This window comes from Gorilla gorilla, chromosome 1 (assembly GCF_029281585.2).
Source record: "Gorilla gorilla gorilla isolate KB3781 chromosome 1, NHGRI_mGorGor1-v2.1_pri, whole genome shotgun sequence".
Classification (NCBI taxonomy): domain Eukaryota; kingdom Metazoa; phylum Chordata; class Mammalia; order Primates; family Hominidae; genus Gorilla; species Gorilla gorilla.
The window spans coordinates 85166621-85186754 of record NC_073224.2 but is presented as its reverse complement, the minus strand read 5'-3'; the positions used below and the strand labels follow the sequence as shown (position 1 = coordinate 85186754).

The 20134-nt window shown below is 38.2% G+C and overlaps 1 protein-coding gene across 13 annotated transcripts in view; it reads left to right on the top strand.

The window, feature by feature from the left end:
• PRRC2C (proline rich coiled-coil 2C) overlaps positions 1-16020 on the top strand; it is a 108261-nt gene extending 92241 nt beyond the window's left edge. For 5 of the 13 annotated variants that reach the window (XM_019026585.4, XM_019026588.4, XM_019026598.4 and 2 more), the window contains 10 exons: positions 763-966; positions 2693-2805; positions 3165-3301; positions 7291-7522; positions 7754-7876; positions 9501-9719; positions 10146-10249; positions 10877-11003; positions 11868-12104; positions 14088-16020. In XM_019026585.4, coding sequence (XP_018882130.2) covers positions 763-966; positions 2693-2805; positions 3165-3301; positions 7291-7522; positions 7754-7876; positions 9501-9719; positions 10146-10249; positions 10877-11003; positions 11868-12104; positions 14088-14348 — 1757 coding nt within the window. In that variant the 3' untranslated portion in view covers positions 14349-16020. Of the gene's footprint in view, positions 1-762; positions 967-2692; positions 2806-3164; positions 3302-7290; positions 7523-7753; positions 7877-9500; positions 9720-10145; positions 10250-10876; positions 11004-11867; positions 12105-13650; positions 13704-14087 lie in introns of all 13 variants that reach the window. The other 8 variants (XM_019026593.4, XM_019026602.4, XM_019026615.4 and 5 more) reach the window with 6 other exon arrangements.
• The last annotated feature ends 4114 nt before the right edge of the window (positions 16021-20134 follow it).

The following is a 20134-nucleotide window of genomic DNA, read 5'->3' as shown; positions in this document are numbered from 1 at the left end:
TTTTGGAGTTGTGTGGTTTTTTTTGTTTTGTTTTTTAAGAATTGATGTCTTGCTCTGTTGCTCAGGCTGGAGTGCGGCGATGTCATCACTGTTCACTGCAGCCTCAAGCTCCTGGGTTCAAGCAATCCTTCCATCTCAGCCTCCCAAGTAGCTGCGACTACAGGCACCACCATGCCCAACTAATTTTTTAATTTTGTGTAGAGACAGGATCTTACAATGTTCCCCAGGCTGGTCTTATACTCCTGGCCTCAACATGTGCCAATTTTTGCAGGAGAGAGAAATCCAGCCTTAAGTTTATGTGACATTTTAGGACCAGTTGAGATCTTTCAAGGCCCATGTATATTCATAATTATTTCTAAGGTATAGCACTTTTCTCTTTTGTGTCCTTATATCTGTGGTCATAAGTGAATGAAGCTCTTGATTATATATCCTATTCTTTGTGATGATTAAAAAACAAATCATTTCTGGCTAAACTATAACAGTTACATAGGCTCTCAGCCTCATTTTATTAATTTTGTGTTTTGTTTCTTTCTTGTTTTAATTTTCTATTGTTTATTGTTCCATATTTTCTAGTCATATTTACATTTGGTGATAATTACTGTTTTCTTTTATAAGCTACCTCATCTACTTTTGGCCTGAAGCAGTATATAAGTACGTGATGGGTAGAAACATTAATTTTGCAGTTTCTGGTTGGTACTGTGAACTATAGCAACACTTTTAAATATGTTCTATTTTCCCCTTTATTTGCTTCCCCAAATATAGGAGCTGGTACATACACTACCTCTTCTTTGAGCACAAAATCTACAACCACATCGGACCCTCCAAATATTTGCAAAGTGAAACCTCAGCAGTTACAGACAAGCAGCCTGCCTTCTGCAAGTCATTTTTCACAGTTAAGCTGTATGCCTTCCCTTATTGCCCAGCAACAACAGAGTCCGCAAGTTTATGTGTCTCAGTCTGCAGCAGGTAATGTTTTTAGGCTTGAATATAAGGAATTTAGAAAATGAAGACTTACTAAAATGCTTATTTTTGTCTCTTCTTACTCTTTCAGCTAAGCATAAGGCTCTTAAAGTACAATGCTGTAAATATTTAAATTCACAGAATTTTTTTTTTTTTTTTTTTTTTTTTTTTTTTTTGAGATGGTGTCTGGCTCTGTTGCCCAGGCTGGATTGCAGTGACACGGTCTTGGCTCACTGCCACCTCCACCTCCCAGGTTCAAGTGATCCTGTCACCTTAGCCTCCCAAGTAGCTGGGACCACAGGAGCACACCACCACACCCAGCTAATTTTTCTTTTTTTTTTTTTTTTGCATTTTTGGTAGAGACGGGTTTTACTGTGTTGCTCAGGCTGGCCTCGAACTCCTGAGCTCAAGTGATCCTCCTGCCTCAGCCTCCCAAAGTGCTGGAATTATAGGCATGAGCCACCTCACCCAGCCTAAATTGGCATAATTCTTTTTAAAAGTGTCTTGGAAAATATAAGTGTACATACTTACTGTAGTAACAGTTTCATAACTAGGAATCTCATATGGATACACTTAAGCTATTAGAGATTAAGTAAGGGTATTCATTGCAGTATTATTTCTAATAATGACAAGTTAAAAACAATATATAGGCTGGGTGTGGTGGCTCATACCTATAATCCCAGCACTTTGAGAGGCCAAGGCAGAAGGATTGCTTGACCCTAGGAGTTCAAGACCAACCTGAGCAACATAGTGAGACCCATCTCTACAAAAAATTTTAAACATTAGCTGGATGTGGTGGCACATGCCTCTAATTCCAGCTACTTGGGAGGCTGAGGTGAGAGAATCATTTGAACCCAGGTGATAATCATGCCACTGCACTCCAGCCTGGCGGAGTGAGGACCTGTCTCCTCGTAATAATATGTGGAGTTCTGCAGAACATACTACTATATAAAAACAGCGAGTCAGCTAGGCACCGTGGCTCACGCCTGTAATCCCAGCACTTTGGGAGGCTGAGGCGGGCAGATCAGTTGAGGCCAGCAGTTCAAGACCCACCTGGCCAACATGGTGAAACCACGTCTCTACTAAAAATACAAAAATTGGTTGGGCGTGGTGGCGCACACTCAGCTGCTCAGGTGGCTGAGGCACAAGAATCACTTGAACCCAGGAGGTGGAGGTTGCAGTGAGCTGGGATCAATCGTGCCACTGCACTTCAGCCTGGGTGACAAAGCGAGACTGTTTTAAAAAAAAAAACAAAAACAAAAAACCCAGCAGGTCACAAAATATTATGTATCATACATAGAAATGTGTTTAAAATTTATACCAAACTTTTAAAATTAAATGTCAATCCTCTAAATGTTTTGCTAGATTCTAGTAGGTAGGTTTAAAATTGGAGTAGAATTGCTGGTTCAATGGGTAGATTCATTTTCAATTTTAGTAGATTATGTGAAATTTTACCACTGACAAAATCTGCGTATCTATACCCCATTGGCGGTATATAATTTTTTTTTTCATGCCTTCACAAGTACTAGTTAATGTTTGTGTGTACCTGTCTACTAGAAGTTTTCCATCTTTTCACATTTGCATCTTGTCACGTTTTTAGTTTTTCCATGGCTGTATTTTCAGAGGGTGCACTTAATTTGGAATCTGCTACAAAACTTGGTTTTTATTTACTGTTCGGAAAATTCTGAAATTAGGACACTTACTACTGCTTGTTTATCCTGATGGTCTACAGCTCAAATCCCAGCCTTCTATATGGACACAAGTCATTTATTCAATACCCAGCATGCACGATTGGCTCCACCATCCTTGGCTCAACAACAGGGTTTCCAACCAGGTCTCTCTCAGGTAATGTCAAAGACTTCTTCCATCCTGTATTTGTTCCTTCGCATTTCTGTGGTTATAATAGTTATCTTGGAACATAAATAATAGACTCTGAAATTACAAGCCACCCACGATTAGCTTGATATTCTATAAGCAAAATTTAAAATTTTCCCCAAATTTACCAAAGCTTAATAGTAATAATGTAGAATAAGTAGTGGGTTGAAAGGGAAATTTAGATGTTTACATTCAGTTTTGTTTTAAAATGGAGCTGATATATAGTATTAATCTTACTCTTTTCATGTCTCATTTTTATATTCCAGTGTTAATGATTTATCTGTATGATGTTGATATATATGTTTACATACTTTCTCAATGCATTGCAGCCAACTTCAGTTCAGCAGATTCCAATCCCTATTTATGCACCACTGCAAGGGCAGCATCAAGCCCAGCTGAGTTTGGGGGCTGGCCCTGCTGTTTCCCAGGCTCAGGAATTGTTCAGCTCCTCACTTCAACCATATAGGTAAATGCTTTAAAAGTTATGTTTGTAATGATGTTGAAAACATTGTAACTGCTGATCCTCCTTGCCATAATCCATACTGTTTCTTCCCAAAAAAACCTAGGATGACTCTGCTATAAACTACATTGGCTAATTGAGCATGTTGATTATATGTCATGAACTTCAGCCTCTGGTAATTTCAACCATATCTTATTAAAGAATGTCAGGTTTCAAAACCTCTTGAAGTAGTGAACAACAGCAACCCCAAAACTGTTAGAAATTATAGAAAATAGCTGCTAAAGAACCTAAAAGTATGTGTGCCATCTGGCTACCAAAAACTATAAATCTGAATCTCCTCTATGTACGAGCTGAGGCATGGCAGTTAACTACATTATGTTAGGGGGTGCAGGGCAGGGTGGAATATAACAGAACAGAGAGGGGTAAATATCAAAGCATGGAAGTAATGGTGATAAATATGCTGTGTAGTGAAGAAAGCATTTTTTCCAAAAATTCACTCAGATGCACTGTAAGTTACCTTTGCAACTAGGGAAATAATGAAAACTGATTTTTATTGAACTTTCCTTATATATGATAGATATTCAGCCTTTCACATACATTAACTAAATTTAGTCTTCACACAACCACCTAAGATAAGTCACCCTCATTTAACATGTGGATGTTAGGACTTGAAGAGGGCGAGGCTTTTTTTGTTTTGTTTTGTTTTAACCTGAGGTTATACATAAAGTGACAGACCCTCAGTGCCTCTGGTTTCCAGTTTAATGAGGGCAGAAGAGTGAGTAAGAGTCAGATAGTAGGAGCAGTGCATCATGGCATAGCTGTCATCCATACTCATGATGGTGGCCTTAAATCATCATAAAGAAAAATAAGTTACATTCAGGACACTTAGTTTAGGAAGGCTGTGCATCTGTTTTTAGGAATTTGTTTTCAGAAGTGGGTTCAGATAGAATTTCTATACTTTATAGATTAAACCTGTCATCAGTTAATACAGTATGTTTTATATTACCATAATGATACTCCTAGAGAAGCCAGGTTCAGCTAAGGAAACTTTCTTAACAGAGAGCCTAGTCATTAGTAAACCTCATAAATGTGGCTTTTATTTTTACCTTTTGATTAAAGATGCTTTAGTAAAATTTAAGACACCTGTATCATTACTTATATAGCTGTTGTAGGTCTTCCCTCCTCATCTTACTCTCATTTAATTTCGTTATTTTCTCCCATTAGAAGCCCCAACTAGAAGCTAAAGGAAGTCTTGTATTGAATTTGGGATTATCTTGGAATTTATATTAAAAATAAAACTTGAAAATTTCTGACACAGGAATAGCAGCTAGATTTAATCTCACAAGCCAGTCTCCTTTTAAATTATATTGGCTGCTTGAAACACTGTTGAAAAGTTTGCAACCGCTTTTCAGTACTGTGAAAAGGAGTACAGTGATTAATTAGTAATGTCTTCCACAGGCCGTGGGAGGTGGAGTAGCAATGTACTATATTTGTAATCCCCATTTCACTAATTGTCTTGGAAGATATACTTTTTAAGACCAGACGTGGTCAATAGAAATAAAATGAAAGACACATATATAATTGTGGCACTTGGCTACCACATTGGAAAGTACAGGTTTAGATTTTGAAAGCAGTTATTTTATGCCTAAACATTCCTTGCTTGTTCCTTAACCTAATCAGCATAGTGTTTATTGGGGAATCTCTGAATTGGTTTCTGCAAAGACAGGATAGTTTATAGCAGTATATTCATGTTTTCTTACCTCGTGTTTGAAACATAAATTGTAAGTAGGTATTGTAAAGACCGCTATGATCCTAGACTAGCATTCTTTCTTAGTGGCTTTTGTTCCTGCCACATAGGTCAGTTTTAACAAAGCAACAAAGCATAATGTTCTTTAACCCACTACTTTTGATTTAGGTGCTTATTCTTTATCTCTGCATCTTAAAAGTGTAGACTGGAGGCATCCATCTCAGAGATGATAGGGAAGTCTGGAGTTAGATTCTGGCATATTGTGGTTTTGTTTTGGGGGGTGTGTTTTGGCTTGGTTTGGTTTTGGTTTATGTTCTTGTTTGTTTGTTTGCTTACTTAATCTTCGTGGGTTACTCTGACGTGAGCTACGTCTGTGCTTTATTCCATGGAGATCTTGAGGCTAGGCCATTTATATTAAAAATATATGTGGGGAAGTAATGAAATACAAATAAGAAAAGTTGGGGCTATTGGTGCTATAAATTAGAATGTTGCCAAAGAGAAAAAGAGATTTTGTTCTGAACTTTGTAGTGAACACAAAAAGAATTATTCTCACTGTTCAAAAGGAAAGAGCAATCCACTTCTTAGAGAGAACAGGCCTTTTCACAGAACTTTTACATGTGAAGCTTCCTTGTATACAGGGCTTTAAATCTTGAAACAAGTTGCTTTAGACACAGTCTGTATTCTCTGCCTCTTTTCTTGATTTCTGAGCTAATTAGAGTACATCCAAGTATCAGTGATAGGGAGACATTCTGAAGTATGCATCCTTTTTCAAACATCATAGAGTGTACTTACAGGAACCTAGGTGGCATAGCCTGCAGCTATACACCTAGGCTGTAGAGTACAGCCTATTGTGTCTAATTAGGCTATAAACCCGTGCAGCATTTTATTGTACTTAATACTGTAGGCAGTTGTAACACAGTGGTAAATATTTGTGTCTAAACATAGAAATCTAAACAATCTAAACAGAAAAGGTACAATAAAAATATAGCATACAAGATTAAAAATGGTACGTACCATGTATAGAGCACTTAACCATGAATGGAGCTTGCAGGACTGGCAGTTGCTGTAGGTGAGTCAGTGAGTGAGTGGCGAGTGATATTACTGTACACTACTGTGGACTCTATACTACACTGTGGGTACACTAAATTTGTAAAAAAAAAAAAAAAAAAAAAATTTTCTTCAATAATAAATTAACCTCAACTTACTATAATTTTTTGACTCTTATAATAACATTTAGCTTACAACACAAACACATTGTACATCTGCACAGAAGTAATTCTTTTTTTGTTTGTTTTTTGAGACAAGGTCTGTGTCACCCAGGCTGGAGTGCAGTGGCACATACAGCTCACTACCTCGAACTCCTGAGCTCAAGGCATTGTCCAGCCTCAGCTTCCCAAGTAGGTAGGACTACAGGCACTTGCTACCATGCCCACCTAATTTTTTATTTTTTTGTAGAGATGATGTCTTGTTCTCTTGCCCAGGCTGGTCTCAAATTCCTGGCCTCAAGCAGCCCTTTCACCTCAGCCTCCCAAAGTGCTGGGATTATGAGCATGAACACCATGTCTGGCCTTTTCTTTTGTAACGTTTTTCTGTTTTTTAATTTTTTAATTTTTTTTTAACTTTTTAAACTCTTGTTAAAAACTAAGATGCAAACACACACATTAGGCTAGGCCTACTCAGGGCTAGGATCATCAATATACTTTCATCTACCTCCATATCCTGTCCCACTGGGAGGTCTTCAGGGGCAGTAACACATACAGAGCTGTCATGTCCTATGATAACAATGCCTTCTTCTGGAATACCCGCTAAAGGATCTACCTGAGGCTGTTTTATATGTTTTAAGTAAAAAGAGTACACTCTAAAATAACCAGAAAATGTATAGTAAATACATAAACTAGTAACATAATTCTTTTTATCAGTATCAGATATTATGTACTGTATGTAACTGTATGTACTGAATTGTTATGACTGTCAGTGTAGTAGGTTTGTTTATATTTAATACTAGCACCAGCAAAAACACTTGAGTCATATGTTGTATGATATTAGAACAGCTATGATGTCACTAGGTGATAGGAATTTTTCAGCTTCCTTATGATCTTATGGGACCATCAATATATATGTGGTCTGTTAACTAAAATGTCATGCAGCACATGATTGTATTGGGTCATTTGGGATTTGCATTCTTAAGGTTTTCAGATTCCAGATGAAATTAACTTCTAACAATATTTTCTCTTTAATCCTTATGTAGATCTCAGCCAGCTTTTATGCAAAGCAGTTTATCCCAGCCATCTGTGGTCCTTTCTGGTACTGCTATTCACAACTTTCCAACTGTGCAACACCAAGAACTTGCCAAGGCACAATCCGGTCTTGCCTTTCAGCAAACATCAAATACTCAGCCCATTCCTATATTGTATGAACATCAACTGGGGCAGGCATCAGGACTAGGAGGTTCCCAGCTGATTGACACACATCTTCTCCAGGTAAGTCAGGGGACTAGAGCAATGCACCCTCATTGTATTCCTATGCCACAGATCATTTTAAGGAAACATTTTTAAAAGAAAACATGTTAAAAGATGCAATGAAAAAAACAAAGTCCTTTCATTTATCTAATACTAAAAATTGCTAGACATTGCTTTGAAGTCATAATCTCCACCTCTGAATTTGAAATTTTTTTCAGTCTTACTCATGTTTTCTTAAAAAATTTTTTCTAGGCCAGAGCAAATCTTACCCAGGCCTCAAATCTTTATTCTGGACAAGTACAACAGCCTGGTCAGACAAATTTTTATAACACTGCCCAGTCACCAAGTGCTCTCCAGCAGGTAAACTATGGCATGGTAAATTTCCTCAATTTTCTTTATTATTTTTATTGCTTTTGTTATTGTTTGGGAATTTAAATTGAACCAAGATGCAAGATGGAGGATGGTTTTTAAACTGTTCACTGAGATGTCCTGAAGAATTCCATTGGGTCCACGTAGAAGGGGTTTCAGGCTCATGACACCCCTCTTCTCACCACCATCACCCCCTACTTCAGTCATTCCTGTTTTTTTATATCTTCCAGGTTTTTTGTTGGTTTGGGGGTTTTTGTTTTGTTTTTTTCTGTCACCTAGGCCAGAGTGCAGTGGTGTGATCATGGCTCATTGCAGCCCAACCTCCCAGGCTCAAGTGATCCTCGCACCTCAGCCTCCTGTGTAGCTGGGACTACAGGCTCACGCCATTATGCCTGGCTAATTTTTCTTCGTATTTTTTGTAGAGACAGGGTTTTGCCATGTTGCCCCAGGCTGATCTTGAACTACTGGTTTCAAGCGATCTGCCTGCCTCGGCCTTCCAAAGTGTTGGGATTACAGGCTTGAGCCACCACACCTGGTTGCTTTTTGTTTTTGTTTTTGTTTTTAATTAAGGGGGAAAAAAAAACTTAGGTTTCCATGTAATTATTTATTCTATTTTAACAAAGGATTCAATGAAAATGAAACCTTGAAAACCATTGTCCAGAATATAGTTACATTAAGTGTGATACAGGTGGTTTACCCATTAGTGCTAGGGAGAAGCCTCCCAAAGACCATCTGGCAGGTTAGCATACATACAACAGTGTGCCAGACTGTGATCGCGTATAAATGACAAACACTTATCTTAAGTGTATGAATGCAATAATAATTTTCAGTGAAAAGTATATGGTGCGTTTAAAACTATCTCCTCTAATAATTTCATTAGCTTATTCTTTAAAAGTGATGGAGGGCTGGTGGGGGAACAAGTCATTAGTCATTTTCTTATAACTGTTGTTGTTTGCTATTTTAGGGAGTGATAATTCATGCATATCTTATTGACATTCAGATTAAATATAGTGTTTATGTGAAAACTGAGAGATTCTTGTTCTTCTCATAGCTCATTTTGACCAGCCTTGAAAGTATTATGTAAAATATCTGTTTGGAAACTTGTGAATACTACTTATATTGTGTCCTTATTTATTTTGTGATTATTTGACATGTCCTGTGGATAAATTCAAAGATAGTCCTAATTCTTTCAGTTTCTATTTTCTTCACTACAAGTAGCATTAACTAAACTATGTTGTACCTTTAATAGAAGAATGGAGATACGGTTGAGGGTTGAGTGTCTCTTACCGAAATGCTTGGGACCAGAAGTGTCTCGGATTTCAGATTGGTTTTTTTTTTTTTGTGTTTGCATATACATAATGAGGTGTCTTGGGGCGTGGGTTTCACCCCACGGGGTGAAGAGACGGGGTTTCACCATGTTGGCCAGGATGGTCTCGATCTCTTGACCTCGTGATCTGCCCGCCTTGGCCTTCCAAAGTGCTGGGATTACAGGCATGAGCCACTGCACCTGGCCGATGTGTTCTGTTTTAAATCTTACTCAAAAGTATTTGAAGAGTTGTGTATAGTTGTATGGATATGTCTGTAGTAAACAAAAACAAATTGCTTCAGTTTCTCTTTACTTATTTTCTAGGTTACAGTACCTTTACCAGCATCCCAGCTTTCCTTGCCTAATTTTGGATCTACAGGGCAACCTCTAATTGCTTTGCCTCAGACTCTTCAGCCCCCATTACAGCATACCACTCCCCAAGCACAGGCTCAGAGTCTGAGTCGTCCTGCACAAGTAAGCCAGCCTTTCAGAGGATTAATTCCTGCTGGAACACAGCATAGCATGATTGCAACCACAGGAAAAGTAAGTAAAGAGACATTTGCACAGGTTATTTGAGAATTTAAGGTAGTGTGTTCAGATATATGCATCTGTGTTATCTAAAAAACTAAAATGCGTCAGTTTTTACCACCCTGCAAAAATCTCAAACCCCAGTATATTTACATTTTATCTATTTACTTTTAATGTGTTTGGCCCCATCTAGTTTTTACCTAATAACAAAGAATTCACAAATTTATTGGAAGAATTGGATTTATAGTGTCTCTTGGGCTTATTTAATTATAAGTCTGTTTGGTCTGGTAATTCCATAATACTTGAAGCCTAACTATAGGAGTTTTGTTCTAAGGTTCTTTGCCCTTTCCTAGATTACGTCTTCACGTATAGGACATGTAAACACAGCACTTAGCTTATGGAATTAAAGAAATGTTAAGTTTATTTTATGCTTTTCCTCAGATGTCTGAAATGGAACTAAAAGCCTTTGGAAGTGGCATTGATATAAAACCAGGCACACCTCCAATCGCTGGTAGAAGCACCACACCAACATCTAGTCCCTTCCGGTAAAATGGGCATTTAAATTTGCTTATGAAATTCCAATTTGGTCACTATTTGTTAAATACTTATCAGTCCTGTGTGACATAATCCCTTTTCCAAGCAGAAAAGGAATTATTAAGACATTCTTTTTGATAGTTTTGTCTAAAATGTTAAGCTTTTAAATTATTTAAAATGTGTTTATTGTGCTATATTTTAAGTAAATTATTTTGTTACAGAGCAAATCTTTTTTTCTTTTATTTTTTTCGAGACAGAGTCTCACACTGTTACCCAGACTAGAGTGCAGTGCCATGATTATAGCTCACTGCAACCTCAAACACCTGGGCTCAAGCAATCCTCCTGCCTCAGCCTCCTGAGTAGCTGGGACTACATACACGTGCCACCACACCTGGCTAATTTTTAAAAAAATATTGTCCAAGCTGGTCTCGAACCAGCCAGTCTAACTGGTAACTGGTATCCTTTCTTACCTCTGCTCCTCCAATGTCTCTCTTCTACCAGAATGTTTTGGTAATCATCATAGTGAATTTTTACCAACTACCAAGTATGATGAAAATACCAAGAACGGGGTTTGCAAAAATCTAACAGCATTATTTACTTGGTATTACTATACTGACTAGTAATGGCTTCTTTCCAAGGGCTACTTCTACGAGTCCAAACAGCCAGTCCAGCAAAATGAACAGCATTGTCTACCAGAAGCAGTTCCAGTCAGCCCCTGCCACTGTGAGAATGACACAACCATTTCCTACACAGTTTGCACCCCAGGTGGGCAGACATAATTAAGAAATGAGTATTATTTACTTAAAAATAGTTGCTAATCTGATAAATTATGATCTTGCCTTATGTTAACCAGTTAAGAAGTACAGTTTTTAATAAAAAATAGTTTCTGAATTTAACAATAAATTTATTTTATAAAGATAGTCTGCGATTTATAGCCAGACATGGTAATTGTTTAGTTCTAAAGCAGACAAGAGAAATAGTTAAAAGATTCCCCACACAGCTCTGATAATGAGTCCTTTTCCTTTTAACTTTTTTTAAGGAGTTGACTTTTCAGCGAAGGGTCCCAGTGCTTGAAGTTTTCTAGGTTTAAAGTTGTTTTTTGTTGTTGTTAAGATATTTATGTGCAATTGAGATAAAATTTCCAAAAAGATGTTTTAATATATGTAAAAAATGTTGGCTTCTCTTCCCCTTGCTGATCGTATAAAAGGACTAAGAACTCTCACAAACTAGAACTGGTTCCTGAGAAATTCATATTTGTTGAATTAGTATTGATTTTGTTTATCTTCAGATTACATTTGTTACAGGTGTGTGTCTTTTCTGCAACTACCTTTTGAAAAGATAGCCTAATTAAAAGTCTTTCTATCCCGCCTTCAGAATTTACAACTGAGATGCTAGGACCAACTGAAGTGCCATAGCATGCTTTGCCTAATTTTTCTGTTAAACCCTCCAAGCATGGCCTGTTTATTCCTTGTCCTTGATAATGGAATGGCACAATCTGTACACTTCCTTTCACTGGTAGGATGGGCACAGATTTACTCTGGGATGAGCCAACCTGGTCTAGTTGGCAGTTCTTTTTTTTTTTTTTTTTTTTAACAGTTCAATGTTGTATGTTTTGTTTTTTTCACTCAGATTCTCTCTCAGCCTAACCTGGTCCCTCCATTGGTAAGAGCCCCACATACTAACACCTTCCCAGCGCCTGTTCAGAGGCCACCAATGGCACTGGCCAGTCAGATGCCTCCTCCGCTGACCACAGGCCTCATGAGCCATGCTCGTTTGCCACATGTAGCCAGGGGTCCTTGTGGATCACTATCTGGAGTCAGAGGTAATCAGGCCCAGGCTGCGTTGAAGGCTGAACAAGACATGAAGGTTAGTACAGTGTTAACAGCCAACAGATCAAGAATCTGTCTCTGAACCATGTCTTAAAATGCCTCTGGACCCATAACTGTATATCCAGGCATTCATTGTCTTAGCAGACTTAACCAAGCTAACTACTTTTATTCATTCCCCTTTTTTTTTCTTTTTTTTTCCCCCATTCCCATTCCTTTCATCTTTTTTTTCTTTTTGTTTCTTTTTCTTTTTCTTTTTTTTTGCAACTGTAGTCAGGAAATGAATTAATGTCTTAAACTGCGGCCAAATGAATTGTTATCAAATAAATATTTGAGGGAGATCTGAGTTTAGATGCAAACTTTTTTTTGGAATAGCAAAGAAGTAATATGAATTATTATAGACTTCCCCATTTTCTTTCTTTCTTTTTTTTTTTAATATATATTTTCTTCCCCCCTTTCCCCTGACTCTCCTCCTCCCAGCAGCTTAAAATGTAAATCATGGTTATATGAAAACTCTGGAATGGGTAAGATGTGTTACCTATCTTAGTACTTTTTTCCATTATGAGCCATCAAAGTACAGTTTTCTTCTCAAACTGTTTTCATACCCTTTTTGGCCTACCACATGAGGTGGTTGTATTCCACAGTGGATTGTGCAGTTATAGATGAAGAACTCAGAAAAGCACTTTGGGATCCTTCATGATGAAAGGCACTGATAAACATGAGGTTTGCTAATGCAGAAAGAGTGCCTTTAGGAGTCTGTGTGGGGACAGTTTTGTAGCATAAACCTTACATGTCTGCCAGTACAGCCAGTTGAATCCGTTTATTTCTATATTTACTTTAGGCTTGACTTTCAGGGATCTTAGTAATTTTTGCCTGTTTTGTCACTACATATGTCATCAGATCAGACTAGAACAAAGAAAAGCTTACTGCTTTCAAACAGGGAAATGTGCATAGTAATGCTTTACTCTGAATTAGAAACATGTTTATGATAATCCTATTAGAAAATTTGATTGATTGATTAAAGTTTCTTTTTGGGTCGACATCCCTAGTGTTTCTGATCCTGAGTAATCAAATTTAAAGACTACCCAGCAGCAAAGCTTTTATTAAATAATTATCTACTTTTATTAAGGCTGTATGCCTAGGATTTCCATCTGTTTGTTATAATTAGAAATACCAGTGTGAGTAAAAATCTTAGGAAGTTATTTGGCCTTGGATTCCAGTTCTACTCCTGGCTCCTTGGCTCTTGATTTTCACATATTCCCATGTTGGAAATAACATTAGAGCTTAATAGTAGTAATGGGGTGGGAGAGGGTACAAGCTTCTTGAAAATTGCTTCAGATCTTTGGATAGTACAGGTTACCTGTAGAACATAAAGCATTTTTTTAATATGCAAGAAGGATGGAAACTTAAGTTTTAATTGTGAATGTTACAGTGGTAAAATTTACAGATTTGACGTAAGTATATTTTTGGGGGCACATAGTCAAAACTAAGAAATTATTTACCAGCTCAGAATGTGGTAGGAGCTATCAGAACTTAGTGATCAAGTGAAGTCGTAGTTACTAATTTCTGATGCTCTTCCCCTGCAGAAGAGAGCTGTGGGAAGAGGACTCAGCCACAAGACATTTGGTCCTAGGTGTTGGTAATGCCACAATATAAGTGCTTCCTTTTCATTTTATTGTAGACCACATATTGATAACTAGAAGTTTTAAGTGTTACATGTATGTTTTCAGATTTGCAAGCAGGTTCCCTAAATAAAATTTAATATGAGAGGGCAGACCTTGAAAAGGTGGTGGGAGGTGGTCCTGTGGTTTTTTGTTTTTTTTTTTAAATCACATGAAATATTTCAAAAATAGGAAGAAATCTATGCATTAAAAGCTCAAAGATCAATGAGGTACTTTTGGCTTTGGCCAAACCAGTGTGGGGAAAACTGATTTGTGATTGGTAAAAGAATTTGAACCAAGATTGATTTGACAGGCTTTGGTAATGCTGCAGTATTTTCAGTTGTTCTTTCTCATTTTTTAAGGCAAAGCAGAGAGCAGAGGTTCTTCAGTCCACGCAACGGTTCTTCTCTGAACAGCAACAGAGCAAACAGATAGGAGGAGGCAAAGCCCAGAAAGTGGACAGTGATTCAAGTAAACCTCCTGAAACACTGACCGACCCTCCTGGGGTCTGTCAGGAAAAAGTAGAAGAAAAGCCACCCCCTGCACCCTCCATAGCCACCAAACCTGTTAGAACTGGACCAATCAAACCTCAGGCGATCAAAACCGAAGAAACAAAATCTTAAAGGCTATGGTTTATTGCAGGGGATTGGGAGGGGGGAGGGAAAACATGGAGAATTAAGTCAGATAATGCTGGCAGCCAAAGGGGAAAAATGGCCTGTGACATTATCCTGTTCAGAGCTTGGAGATGTACAAGGGACATAGGAGCAATTTACACTGACACACAGCTGCTGTACCAGTAAAAACGAGGCTTTGCAAGCTTGTACCTACTATATAACGTGCTCGGTTGATGGCCATGCATCTTCAGTCAGAATTTATATATAAATATATGCACCCATTTTTTTGAGTGCATATAATTTAGACCTAAAAATTCTTATGATTAGATGAAACACCAAAAATATAAGGAAAATAACACAGCAGAGGAATAGCTCAGCCTGAACAGTGTGATGGTCCCAGCTACTACATCGGATGCGGTTTTTTTGCTCCCTTACGTTCTTTGGATATGGTTATGGCATTTGTAGGCTTGGAGGTGAAGAACTGAAGATAACTGGTGCTGGATAGAGGAGCCTTATTTTTTATTATGGCAGCTTGCTATTTTTATAACATGGTGATTGAGTTGAACACAATCAAAGTACAGTAGTAACTGATCTCCCCTTCTTCCTGGATGAATGAGCAGATAAACATTGATGTCAGCATCCTTGAACCATATCAAAGTGAGCAGTGTTTAGCTACTGCTTCTGTTTGAAATGGTGCTGTGTTTTGGTTGTGGTCTGAAGCTTTGAAGCGCTACTTAGCATCTCCTTTCTTCCATGGAGCTCTCACTATTCAAACATGACAGATTTGGTAAAATGCTGGTTAGGTTGAGTCTTCCTTGCCCCCACTCAGTCATCTTTGTATGAATCCCATGATTTGGGGGTTTTTTTCTTTCTTTTTTTTTTTATACCAGTTTTTAGCTGGTGTTTATGAAGAACAGTGAGTACCTAGAACTGTGCCACTAATTAAAGGAAATCCTAAGAAGGTGCATTTCTTTACAGAGCTGTGTCATGCCATCCTTTGGGCCCTCTGCTGGAAAAGTAGAATCAAGTCTCAAATAATGCCTTTTTAATCGTATCCTCTAGTATTATAGATATAGGACAGTACTGTATCATACCTCTGTGAATGTAAAATATCTTGTACCTGCTTTATGATACGTAGTAGTGACCGTGCTTTATCAGAGCTGTTTTTAATGATGTTATTCTAGAATGTTTTCTTTCCAGATGATGATTCAGAAGCTAATTTTAAAAAATGGTGCCAGGTACCACAACAGTAACAGAACTTTGCAATTTTCTGAGGTTTTGTTTTTCACCTTTCCCTCCCACCCCTTTTTTTTAAATGGAGTGTGCTGGATGTCTCTATAATTTTATTCAGATGACTGCAGAACCTGGAAAAGCTGTTGCTGCTATTGATGCATAACATACTGCTATTGGTCTTTTTATATAAATATATATATATATATATACATATATATATATAATTTGAATTTTTGGAAACTTTAGCTGTGCTGTCAACTTTGGAAAAAGTATCCCAGTTTACTGTGTTGAGTTGGCATTGTACAGAAATTAACAGCCATATTGGTCTAGAAATGTTAAACTTAATTTTTTTCCATTTGTACAGGGGTAACACACTGTATTAAATATGTAAGGTCTTATCTACATGGGTTTGATTACAGAAACTAATAAAGTATTCTCTAAATAATGATTCTTGGAGCTTATAATCATTTCCTAAAATCTGAAGCAAGAGGGTTTGTCATGTATTAAAAATAGTGGTCAAGAGTACTGGCCAGTCGCAGTGGCTCATGCCTGTAATCCTAGCACTTTGGGAGGCCGAGGCGGGTGAATTGCCTGAGCTCAGGAGTACGAGACCAGCCTGGGCAACATGGTGAAACCCCATCTCTACTAAAAATACAAAAAAAAAAGTACATTATACAGCCGGGAGCAATGGCTCACGCCTGTAATCCTAACACTTTGGGAGGCCAAGGCAGGTGGATCACCTGAGGTCAGGAGTTTGAGACCAGCCTGGCCAGCATGGCAAAACCCCGTCTCTACTAAAAATACAAAAATTAGCTGGGCCTGGTGGCAGGTGCCTATAATCCCAGCTACTTGGGAAGCTAAGGCAGGAGAATTGCTTGAACCTGGGGCGGGGGTCAGAGGTTGCAATGAGCCAAGATCAAGCCACTTCACTCCAGCCTGGGCAAAAGAGTGAAACTCCGTCTCAAAAAAAAAAAAAAAAAAAAAAAATTACATTACACTCTAGAAAAGGATTATCACCCAAAGCCTTGACTTCTCACTTTGAAGAACTCTGAAGATTATTAAACTAAAGTAACTATTGTCATGGCAGATAGTCATGGCCCCTGTTCTGAAGTAGCCAAACTCATATTGAAAACAAATCTGTCAGTCAGGCGTGGTGGCTCATGCCTATAATCCCAGCACTTTGAGAGGCTGAGGTGGGCGGATCACCTGAGGTCAGGAGTTCGAGACCAGCCTGGCCAACATGGTGAAGCCCTGTCTCTACTAAAAATACGAAAATTAGCTGTGCATGGTGGTGCGTGCCTGTAGTCCCAGCTACTTGTGAGGCCGAAGCAGGAGACGTCAAGGAGTAAAATTCTCTTGATGCATAGTGCCAGATGTAGAAGAGTCACCATCTTTTGGTCAGAAGCTGAAGGACCAAAAATAGATCTCAGTATTATTTACGTTTGTATTTTTCATAGCTTTGTTAGCATGTTCATGAACATCACCTGCCCTAAAAGGCTATAGGGCATTTATTCTATCATTTACTCAATTTATGAAATGAAATACTGAGGGATTGTAATTACTTAATCCCATGTTCAGAACATACGGCTTCCAGACCCAGCTTTGAGAAAACTAGGCATTTAGTCACTAATGACACATGTGCCTTCTTAACTCATGGATACTGCGATTCTTAAACACAAGATACTCAAGTTTTGATGGTTTTGTGTTGGGTAGAGACAGGGTTTCTCCATGTTGCCCAGGCTGGTCTTGAACTCCTGAGCTCAAGTAATCCACCTGCCTCAGCCTCCCAAAGTTCTGGGATTACAGGCGTGAGCCACCGCACCAGGTCTGATACGTATTAATAGGCCCTGCCTTGATCCAAGTTTTCAGTCTAGGGTTTTTCTCAAAATATGCTCTAAATTAAAAGCTGTGGTTTATTGCAGGGGATTGGGGGAAGAGGTATGATGGATAAGAATGGGAATCAAATACTTGCCTTACTAAGTCACTGCCATTGTCAGTATTTTTCATATTCTAGTTTTTAAGTTTAATCCTAAATTTTAAGACCTAATGGGTGACCAGCTATACAGCTTGCATTACCCCCACTTGCAAACCAGCAGGCATGTGCTATTTGGTTGTATTAACTGTTAAAATACCACTAATACTTTGGGTCCTTCGCTAGAACCTGCAATGGAAAAATGGCACCAAAAGCATATCGAATGAAAGTAAGATAATGTATATAAGTGTCTCTGCAGTTGGCCGTGTAGTTTTGTCCATGGCTTCTCTGACATGTGACAGATTAACCCAAAAGGTTTTGCAGTTAATAGTTGACTGTAGGTACTTGGTCACATAAGCTTCTGAACATTGTCCCTTGAGCTGCCCTGGTAGAAGGTAAGGGGAGTCCAGGTCCTTGCCCCTAGTTAATAACAAATAGTGCTTATGATAGAAGAGTGATTGGGGGAGGAGGGTTGGGGAATGAGAGGAGGGTATAGTTTATAAAGTTCCAACAAACTCTTGGCCAGAGGCAGGATACAGAGGGCAGAATGAGTCAGAAGCTATTTAAGTGTCTTTTCTAAAAAGTAACCAGTGATTTTTCATGTTGCCATTGCAGCATATTTCATAGATGCTTACCATTTTCAGTACTGACGTCACATGCCCCTGCAACTTTTTTCCACCTTATGGATAAATATAAAACTATATTATAGTTTGACAGACCTAATTATTTTGTAGGTGCTTTAGAAGTGGAAGAACTAGGATTGGTGGTTGGTCACTTAAAATGGAAAGTCACAAAGTCTAGATACTTTGATTGCTTGTATTAGATGTATGCTTATTTTCCATACAATCTTTTAATGAAGGACTACACCATTTCTTTGAGATGTCTGCTGCCTAGATTCTATTACATACGCATCATCTATAGTTTTCAGTTTTGTCTTAAAGAAATCTGAATAGAGAATTCCCTTGAACTTTCACAGATACCTTCCCTCAGTTTTCCAGCTTTCTTCATACCCCTAATTTGACCACAGTTTTTACAGTAAAAATTGTAGAAATCAAGTAATATTGACAACCACCTACTAGCTAATAGTCATCAGTCAACTTATATTACCTTGGAAGTGGTTAAATAGAGTTTGGTTAAGAGCCACAAATTTACTTCATATTGTAATGTAATGATTTTTTTAAAAACTTCCCTCGACAGAAAGGAATAATGTGCTACAGGAAAAGGAAAACTTACCTGAGGTAGAGAGTTTAAGCAAGAGGTGAATCTGGTGTAATCAGGCAAGGAGTCAAGTATTAACTCTATGTGTCAAGTGCTGGGAATATAGAGGACAGTTTCTTAACACAGTCTGGGGTGTAGGTGGGGATACATGTGGTGGCTTTGAGGGCTTTCAGGTTTTCATCACTGATAGATACCTAGCCCTTATTTCATGGATGCCTCAAACCCCATTTTCCAGTCTAAGCTTTCGCCCCTAATCTATTTGCCTGTACTGCATAACCTTCTAAATATGATTAAAATCTTCCAGAGGTTTTTAGTCAGCCCTGCTCTGGCCTTCTCACCATTTCTTCACATACTAGCTAATATTTAATAAGTAGAATTATGTGTAAATTTGGGTCTTCCTGGTATATGAGCAAAAAAAGCAATAGTTTCCTTATCTGAGCTGAAAAAGGCACTAATGTTCAGTGGAGAACAGAGGAAGAGAATTTCAATAAGCAGAGCGTGTGGTTCCAGGTGAATAAGTCTTAAGTTCAAGGATGGTGTGGAGGGACAGAGATGCATTCTGGCCCTCCAGGGTTAGATTTGTCAAGAGGCGAAATAGTTAATTTCAGACAGTTCTCTGGAACTGATGTAATCTGGTTTACTTAGGGCAGTGGTTTTCAGATTGGAAGTACACACTATTAAACAGAAGCAATTCCACTTTAAAATTTTGCTTGGCTAAAGGATTCAGTGGCTATTTTTTTTTTTTTTAATTACCAATGTGAATAAGGTTTATTGGTTCCGGGGAGGAGACACCCTCTCTACCATGAGAAGCTGCAAAGAAGGTTGTACTTGGAGTAAAAACCACACTCTTCACAGAAGCTGATCGTGATACCCATTGAGGAGACTGATTGGGCCTTAGCTTTCTATAACCTGGGAATATAAATGGGTGTTATAAAGTTTCGTGTTACATGACTCAGTTATCAGAATTGTATCTCCAGCTTAGAACCTTACAGGGAAAAACTGGAAATTACACATAAATATCACCCACTTGCCCCCTCCACCCCCCAACTTTATAAGGTAGGTAATATTATTTACACATGCAGAGAATGAGGTATGGTAACCTGCCCAATGATACACAGTAAGCAGAGGAGGCAGGGTTTTTTGGTCCAGACAGTCTAATTCTTAAGTGTAAGCTCTTTACTAAGCTACACTGTTGTGAAAGCACTGTACTTGAAGTTACAGGCATACCTTGTTTTACTGCACTTTGCAGATATTGCAAGATTTTTTCTTCAAAATATCGAAGGTTTGTGGCAACCCCATGTTGAGCAAGTTCATTAGTGCTATTTTTCTAACTGTGTGCTCATTTCCTGTCTGTGTCACATTTGATAACTCT